We start from the raw sequence: 9,825 nt of genomic DNA, 5'->3' as shown, positions 1-9,825 counted from the left end.
AAGAATCTTCTTAAGAAATCTGAATTTGCAAATCAAGATCCCTATATAGCTCTATTAACCTACAGAACCACCCCGATTGACAATACACTTCCTGCTCCATGTGTTCTTTTAAATAATAGAAATTATAGAACTCAAATTCCTTCTTTTGGTAAACTCCAAAGAACTCAGACCAATGAAAACTATTTAGTTTGTTTACAATCTAGACAAGATAAGCAAAAGTTTCAATATGACAAGAAGCATAATGTTAATAATAGTAATCTAGATGTAAATCAAAAAGTTGTCATATATGATCAAAATTGTAAATCTTGGAATCCTGGTGTAATAGAAGAAAAGGCTAGTACGCCAAGATCTTTTATTGTGAGCAATGAAAAAGGAAACAAATTTAGACGCAATAGATCATTCTTAAAACCTGTTCCAGATATTAGTATTAATACAAGTAGAAGTGGTCGAATTATTAAGCATACTGACAAACTTGATCTTTAATATGCATATATGTTGTTAAATGGGTCTACATGTATTCAATTGTATTAACATTTAGGCATAATGTTCCATGATTTAATTTCTGTTACTGTATCAATATTAAAATAGTTTATTATGCTTTAAGGGGGAGATGTAAACATATCTATATTTCGTTTACCGTTTATTGGAAAGTCAATCTATAATATAAGGTAAACCAATGTCAAGGTTGTGTAGTCATGGTCATGCCGGTTCGTTACTACAAACGCGCGTTGTTAGCGCTACTCAATCCTATGTTGTAAAGTTATGCCGTAAATAAACCATAGCACACTCTCAAGATCTAGTTTTCATAGAACCCAACCGGACAATAAATATACACTCCATACAAAAGATTTTTCGCAGAAAGGTTATATTTAGGTTATAAATTCTATATCAAATCCTCAATATTCTGAAATAAATGAATAATCTATCCAAAAAACAAGCCTTATTTGTAACATTTGCCAACACGTGACAATAGAAGCCATAATAACTTATATATTTGCAGTTCTGTTTTTATCAATTTTTAAACAATAATGTTAAAATTTAACAAAAATATGTCTATTCTTGCAAATGACGATCAATGGTCTACAATGTTACAATATATCGATTTATCGATAATTATGATAGTATAAGTATATATACCGCCTCTTTATCTACCCGCCTGTGTCGTTTTACCGCTTCACCGGAAGTACAGCTTACATTCAATAAGTTCATGATCGATTTTTTTTTATCAAATGGTTTATTCACACAATAAAACTTAAAATACAATAATAAGGCTGAATTTTTTTTTGACTTGAAACAACTATGGACCAAAATAGATCAGATCATAACGCTGAATGAAATACGAGAACAATGTGACATTGTATTTAAGGTAAGGGAAGTTGCTACAAGCAAGCAAGATAGTACTGTAATGGACCAGTTAACGGAAATGACGTTATCGCCACCACCTTGAAAATGTAACGTTATATCAACAATCAAACTTCTTCTATCTATGCGCACTTTTCCAAAGACATAGCATGCTCAATTTCATCTCGCTCGGGCTTTCTCGAATTTCCTCGCCTCAAGGGAAACCCGGTTGGACAATCCCAAAGGAACCTCCCTGGCCACGGGGGCCACCTACTTAGGTTTGAAAAGACCAAACAGCTCTTTATTCAATTTTCTTAGTCCTCAATCAATTTCAAGTAAGAACACTGAATAAACAGTTGTTTGGCTTTCCATAGTTAGTGAGCCAGTGTCATAGATTGAATAAAGAGTTGTTTGGTCTTCCATAGTTAGTGAGCCAGTGTCATACTCACTGAGCACCCAGTGTAAATATGCTAATATGCGAATTGGTGGCTTAAACGTGATAATGCAAAACAAAGATATGCTAAACAAGTTTTTTTGTTTGAAAGATCAATACAGTTTTCTTTCATTGCCATAATAGCCTTTTTAAAGTGATAAAGCACAGGGGCGTCAGATTTGGATTTAACTCTCGTCTATTGTATTGATTGTTTTTTGTCGGTAAAGATATCGATTATTTCATTTCGATAAAAATCTAAATTCCATCGGAATATGCTCAGTTCTGATCTGATTAAGCCGAAGTTCAGAGCGAAAATGTTACACATTCTTTTACATGTATTTGCTTTCAGAGCACACTAGCATGCTGAATATTATTCAAAATGCCGAAAGCTGTGATATCAGGTTTATTTATCTTAATGAACATAATCTTGCAAGTCAAATGTGACAAATTTACAACTTCTTCTAACTGTCCTGGAAAGGTTATGGAACCTCAGTATACCTACAAAACGTTGACATCAAGGAGTAAATTAAGATGTGCTTCATTTTGTGATCAGGACTACAGATGTCAGTCTTTCCAGTACGGTGAAAACCAATGTCAGTTGAATGATGAAATGGGTGGAAGCAATTGTGGTAAAATGGTGGATAGCTCCTCATTCAAATATTACCAAAAGGTGAGTCGATATAACAAACTATATTCTACAACAAAAAGTAGGGGATATTGAAATGCAAATACCTATGCAGGTTGTGATACTTATGATAAATAGCCGCGGACACTTGACATACTTTGAGAGTATGTTCACAGATGAAGAACTTATCGCCTCAACAGAACCACTGAGCTGAGCTGCATCTGCGACACGCAATAGCGCAATACACGTCGGAGGGGTTCATTATCAAATATGACACTTCAAGGAAGGGTTGATGAAAACTGCCGCGTGCTGGTTTATCATATCCATGTTTGCTTTCCTATCTGTTCTTGCATAAGATTTACTGTTTAGCGTATCTTTGCTTTAGTGTGTTACCTTTAATTTGCAATGAGACGTCTTCAACATCATGAACGCCTAGGTTCTATTGGCATGCTTCAAATGGGTTCTACACAGCAAGCAATAGCCAATGTGTCACAGTCTGTGATCAGCAGCCTGTGCAACCGGTACCAACAAAAACACAGTGTTAATGATAGTCCTCGTTCAGGTCGTCCTCGAGCCACTACACAAGCCCAGGATCGATACATTCGTACACAGGTCCTGCGAAATCGAGGACAAACGGCCAATCAGCTTTCTGTAAACTTGTACCAAGTTACAGGAATTCGAGGTACTCCCCAAAAGATTAGAAATCGGCTACATGCAGCACATTTGCATGCGCGACGACCGCGTGTTTTGCCTCCATTAACTCGCCAGCACATGGCAAACAGGCGTCAATGGTGTATTCAGCGTAGATATTGGGGTAATCGTCGATGGGTGCGTGTAATGTTCTGAGATGGGCGTGCTCGCATTTGGAGGCGTGTAAATGAGCGTCATGCTAACGTTAACGTAAGACAGCATGATAGATTCGGGCGTGGGTCTGTTATGGTGTGGGGAGGAATCACCATGACTGGCTGAACGGACTTGCATATTGTTCTAGGACGACCTGAACGAGGACATCAAGATGATAATGCCCGTGCCCACCGCGCTCGTGTCGTGAATAACTACCTCCAGCGTCACCATATTGTCCATATGCCTTAATCCTGACCTTTCCACTATAGAGCATATCTGTGACATGATCGGGAGACGTGTTCGTCGACGCCAACGTCAGCCGACAACAGTGCAAGAATTGGCCGTGGCACCGAAATGAAATGAAATGAAATGGGGTTTAACGTCCTACTGTTCTGCTCCTAAGCTGGGCTAATGAAGACGGGCATACGCCATACAGTGTGCTATGAGGGAAATTTTGCCCGGGCAGCGGCGCTACGGCCTACTCTTATATCGAATTCCAACTGCCAAGGGATCTTTTACGTGCACGCCAATGTGTACACGGGACCTCGGTTTTTCGTACCATCCGAACGACTAGACAGCTGTCCTTGTCAGGCCCTCCGTCCTGCATCACTGACAAGGGGAAACCACGCCGGAAAATCTGGATGAACTTTCTCGGCCAATGCAGGGATCGAACACCCGACCTCCAGGCTAGCGAGCCAGCGTCTTACCCACTTAGCCACGTGGTCCCCAAGAGGAGTTGGTCAGATAGCCTCAAACCGTGACTGGACGGTTGATTAGGAGCATGCCACGACGAATTGCTGAGGAATTGGTGGAGGAATTACTCATTATTACGACAAAAATCAAAAACGTCCATTTTCACTTTTGCGGGTGAAATGGGGCCGTCAGATAAACGATATGAAACGTTTATGTGCATGTGTGGGCAATTGGCTTGTTATTAACATACACTGCATTTCCGCAGTTTTGTATTGTTTCTGAATATCCTCTACTTTTTTGGAAGAGTATATTTTCACATATCGATCTGTAACCGATCGTGAATTTTGTGGACAATATCTATTTTTTCGCGGCATTATCCATGATGAAATCTGCCAAGATTGGTAATTGACCCTTTAATTTAGAAAACCAAATCAACATATTATTATTAAACAGCAGAAATCGAATATAAAAACCTAGCCTATTACTATATATATCATAAACCCAAATATTAACTTTTTGAAAATGACGATTTAAATTAATAAATTCCGCACCCCGTTCTAACAGACAGAGAACAATAAAAGGCGAGTTTCAGCAACAACAGAACTGATCAAAGACTTTCGAGATCAAAATGTGAATTTTGTGGACAATGTCTATTTTTTTGCGGCTTTGTCCACGCTGAAATCGACTTAAAGCTGATTGTGGAATATTTAATTTTTAACCAAAATCCAAATATTAACGGTAGATAATCCCTCGGCTTAGATTCAACCACCGTAAAAACGAGTCCTAGCGAAAGCCAATCTGATTAAAACACAGATCCTATTTCATTTCGTTTTTTATTGTTCAACATTTCGTTTGACTTGCCTTTACTACACTAGGATCTGAAAGGGTTCTTAAATACCATCCCTTCTTGACGTGCGGTGCACGGAACTGTGAGTATCCTACTAGAAACATCAACGTTGATTGGTTAATCAAATGACCCCTGGTGCGTCCGCTACTACAACCGGTCAAATCTTCATGCAGTAGAGGCCATCGAAAGTATAAAAGAAAACGAAACGAAATATAAATCTGTATTTTAATCAAGTTGTACCGAACACTTACACAGCAGGTATCCCGGATGTCGCAATTTGTTGATTTATCATATTATTACAGTGGCTGAGGGGCCACCCGAACTGTGAATGTTTGAGACCATGTTTTTCTAGACCAGTTTTGTGCGTAGATTCCGAATCTGTGTGGTGATCAGACGTTTGAGGGGGGCGTTTTCGAGATATTTATTGTCAATTGGGGTCATATCCAAATTGCATTATATAAGCGCTAAATCTGCCTAACCCGTTTTCATTTGGTCTTCAAATGTTATAGTTATTATTTGGATATTTATTCAAGCCTATAATCAACTCTCTAGACCACCGGGTGGTCGTGATTAGTGCACCAGCGTCATTTAAAAATGCGTGTGTGCAATATCTGTGTCTAACGCTCGCTTCCATCGAAGTGATATCTAAATCTTACATGATGTATCTTTAATATTCGCATACAGGTTTTATAAAATATAGCAGTAAGCTAAATTGTTTCATCTAGAGTTATTTGTTTTATTCTAGTTCTGTCCTTGCTGAAAGTCGCCTATTGATAATATCCCTTCCATTTTCTTCACTATTTACAAAGATATAGTCCGGTGGCTGAAGGGGGGAATCGCCACATTGTATTTCAGAATGGCGAGTTCTTAAAATATTAATTCTGATATTCAATTTTGTGGTTATTAGTTTTGGCCCGGTTCCTCTGAATTGCATTTCGCAATGGCTAGTTGATCAAATATTGATTTCGGCAATCAATAGTAGAGTTATTGTTATTAGTTTTAAAAATGATCCAAATTATCTTCGATTTATTAACATTCGATCAATTGTTTCATAGACCTTGACCAGAGATTTCTAAAATAACAACATGTCCCGGAAACAACAATCAAACTCTGAGTCGATAACATATCGATCTCTAAAGCGCATAAACCCCTTTAAAAGCATATATAAAGAAAATAAGTAAAAGCGTACGGTGTGAACCATGACGTTAGAGCAGCCATCTTGGAATTTTGGCGTCAGATCAAATATCGAAGTCCGTCATGCACAATTGAGGATGTTAGTGCAATAAGATGGACAAGTGCCATTAATTTTAAATAAGATCATTTGTTTTTCTTGAAGTTTGTTGATGGATATTTATCGAACACCGAGCATGATTCTTTTGCAGGGTTTATCTTCCATTTGGCTAAATTTATAGCGCATTATGCGATGCGACACAATACCTAAACAAAACGCCATGCCGTTCGATTAACTGTTCCCACTGCGCATATCCAAACGTACTCGAAAATCCTGGTCGAGAGAGCCCGGGGCAAGTAACGGAACGCGATATATGAGAGAAACCTTGACCAGACAGCGGCTCTATACCCCCCGCCCCTAAAAAAGGGGGGGGGGGTTGGATGGCCGAATGGTTAGCACGTGCGCGGTGTATCATAAAGCCTGTCATTGAGTCAGCTGGCGTGGTTTCGAATTCCCGGTTGTACATGACAAGGAGTAGGGTCGCCTGTCCAACCTCGTGGGTTTTCTCCGGGTCCTCCGGTTTCCTCCCACTGCTGAAGAACCCTACGCGCAAGCGAATTATTGAAATAAAATTCAAACAAATGTTAGTCCTGAAATGACCTAGTTTGTGTCGAGTGGACGTTAAACCCCATTTCTCTCTCTCTCTCTCCCCAAAAAAACCCCAACAAATGAATAAATTGAGTTTTATGACAATTGGCCTTTTCCCCTTTAGTCGTCATATCTTAGTCTTGAAATCACATATTTTGTGTCGAGTGGGCGTTAAACCTCATTTGTCGCCCCAAAAGATTGTTGTGTCTCTTTCAATTTCAGGCGTGCCAAAACGGTGGCTCTGTGGTTACTTCGTTTTGTTTGTGTATTAACAGTTATGCTGGAACGTATTGTGAAAGATTCCTGCGAGGTTTGTATTTTATCTTACGTATTTTGTGAAGAGAATTTATATTTCAACTGTCTTACCACGCGTAACAAAACACGAATGCGTATTACTGGGACAGGTCGATTTACCCAATAATAACTCAATAACACCCAATACTAACTCAATACTAACCCAATACTAACCCAATAACACCCAATAGTAACCCAGTACTACCCACTACTAACACCATAATACCCTATACTAACCCAATAACATCCAATAGTAACCCAGTACTACCCAATACTAACCCAATTCTAACACCATACTACTCAATACTAACAAAATACCACTCAATACTAACCCAGTAACACCCAATAGTAACCCAGTACTACCCAATAGTAACCAAGTACTACCCAATACTAACCTAAAACCACCCAAATGTAACCCGATACTACCCAATAGTAACACCATACCAAACAATGCTACTCAATACCACCGAATCGAAACCCAATACCACGCAATACTACCCCAATAGTAACCAATAGTTACCTAATATCAAACAATACTACCCTGCATTATCCAATACAAATTCAATACTAACCAATACCTCCCAATATTAACCCTATATCACCCAATATTAACACAATACTACCCAATACCACCCAATACTAATTAATATCGCCAATACCACCCAATGTTAACCCAATTATACAACCTCATTATAAGGAAAAACTTACAGAATATTTCAATTATTGCTCGTGGAAATCTTACATGTGATGGTTATTCACTCTCGTTGGATTTTTTTCCGTATAAAGATCAACTATTCTGTCAGTTTTTCACAATAATCGGAGGTAGTTGGTAGTATATGATAGCATAGTGTAGTATTGGGCTGCATTGGGTAAATCAACCATCCACATTATCTACAACATTTTACACGCTGACTGGATTCGAATGTACCATTTAATTAACGTTTGGATGCAGACCACAAAATATTTAAGTGACATTATAAATTTGATATTATTTGTTGGTGTGGGGATTTGTGACCGCGTACGGCATATTGGAACATAATATATGTCAGTGCAACAAATGTAAAACTAGCTAGTCGTAACAGCATATTTACGAAACTTGAGTAAAAAAGAGTTATATGGCAAAGAGGTCGGAACCTAGATGCAATGTATCCAATATGCATTGCAGTGTTCCCAATATGTACAGTGAAAATGCGCAGTGATCGTCCTTAAGTTTGCCGTGATCATTCTCGCAATGAATCGTGCAGTAATTAAGTTTTCATATATGATCTTAAACTGTACTCTGACCTTAAAAGATACTCTCTGTTACAGATTGTGCGGAAGGATTTTCTTCACCACATGGGTACACCACTTTTGGCATCTACACGATACATCCGGTACTATCACCAACACCATTTCAAGTGTACTGTAAGATGAGAGGTAACGGGGGTCGAATTCGGTTTCAGCACCACGAAACATCGTCCTTCTACTTCAACCGAACATGGCAGGAATACAAAGATGGTTTTGGTTCTCTGACCAGTGATCATTGGTTGGGATTGGACAAGCTCTACTACCTGACCAATAGTAGGGTTTATACTGGGGCATTCTACATGAGACTTGCCAATTTAACCTATTATCACCATTATTTTAGAGAATTCGTAGTGATGAATGAAACCAATAACTATCAAATGACCTTTGCCCGTGCGGTTCCTCACAGTACTTTGTCGTTGGGCGATAGTTTAACGGCGGTAAAGAATCAATATTTTAGCACTTACGATAACGACAACGACAACAGCAGCAGAAACTGTGCGCTAGACATGAGAAGTGGGTGGTGGTATAATGACTGCTCACCTTGCAATCCTAATGGAGAATTATTGATGCCGAGTGATTCGTTAAAAACAACCGACTATGAAGCATTCTGGACCTACGATTTACAGGATGTTGTCCCGGCTTTAGTTAAAATGTGGTTACGGGTGGAATAAGTATGACACTACAGTCTTGATCCCGCCGCCTGCGAATTGCAAGGCATAATATATATTTTCTGTGAGCCATAAAACTCGTAATTCCTATTGTACTATCATAGATGTTCTAAGTTTCCTGTATTTGATATATAAACATAGTTTTTGGTTTAAGCTTCCTTTTCAGAACCCAATGCAACGGGATTTCACGTGCTACCTTTCTGTACTAGTCTGGTTACTCAGTACGCAGATGAAATATCTTCAACGATTCAAAACAATATGTCGGGTGATACAATTTGTGTTATTAGTAATACTAGTCAAACAGTAGTAAGAAGTTTTATTTTAATCCCTTCAAGTGCCTGCGGCTAAAACAACACAATTAAATGATATTTGACCGTTATTCTGGCTTCAATAAAATCACTGAAGTAATTTGATTCAAATTTTTAACATAACCCTTTTTCATTATATATTTTTTATAACTATTAAGGCGAGAACATCGTATCATATTTCCACCATCAATAATCGGTTGTGAACGCGATAGAGACTACAGTAAGAAGCTTACCCTCCAGGCAAATAAAAACTCTCAAAATAAATAGATTTATTTAATAAAAACTTTTTATCGAAAGAACATTTTACATATTTTACAATACAATACAATATACAATACAGTATACAATACACAATACCATACAATATACAATGCAATATACAATACAATACGATACAAGAAATTGAATATGAGTAAGTAGCTATATATAATGAAATGAAAAAGGATTTTCAACAAGCTGTTAACCTACGAGATAAGCTTCTTACAATGGCCCCACTCAAACGGAAATCCAAATCCATGTACAAAGCGTTCTCGATATCCTCTTTTCGCTTTAAGAACAGGGTAAAGTCAAAAAACTTGAAGACATTCACAACAGCTTTCGTGCCTGTATTTTGGTATCAAAATGTGCTTGAGACGATAATGAACACTAAAAAATGAATATAAATCAA

The 9,825-nt window shown here is 38.1% G+C and overlaps 1 protein-coding gene across 1 annotated transcript; it reads left to right on the top strand.

Annotated features, from left to right (window-relative positions):
- The first annotated feature begins 2,330 nt into the window (after positions 1-2,330).
- On the top strand, positions 2,331-9,010 carry LOC126822140 (fibrinogen C domain-containing protein 1-like). Its single transcript, XM_050550914.2, has 3 exons — positions 2,331-2,444; positions 6,824-6,911; positions 8,204-9,010. Exons 1-3 carry the CDS (start codon positions 2,385-2,387, stop codon positions 8,851-8,853), a joined length of 798 nt encoding a protein of 265 aa, XP_050406871.1. The 5' UTR covers positions 2,331-2,384; the 3' UTR covers positions 8,854-9,010.
- Positions 9,011-9,825: the final 815 nt, after the last annotated feature.

The sequence above is a fragment of the Patella vulgata genome, chromosome 5 (assembly GCF_932274485.2).
Source record: "Patella vulgata chromosome 5, xgPatVulg1.2, whole genome shotgun sequence".
In the NCBI taxonomy this organism is placed as follows: domain Eukaryota; kingdom Metazoa; phylum Mollusca; class Gastropoda; family Patellidae; genus Patella; species Patella vulgata.
Note: the sequence above shows the minus strand (reverse complement) of the source record. Positions and strands in the feature narration are given on the sequence as shown.

Coding starts and splice junctions, on each gene's coding strand:
- LOC126822140 (XM_050550914.2), top strand. CDS start 2,385: ATGGGTGGAAGCAATTGTGGTAAAATGGTGGATAGCTCCTCATTCAAA. Junction 2,445..6,823: donor CATTCAAATATTACCAAAAG/GTGAGTCGATAT, acceptor TTTCAATTTCAG/GCGTGCCAAAACGGTGGCTC. Junction 6,912..8,203: donor TTGTGAAAGATTCCTGCGAG/GTTTGTATTTTA, acceptor TCTCTGTTACAG/ATTGTGCGGAAGGATTTTCT.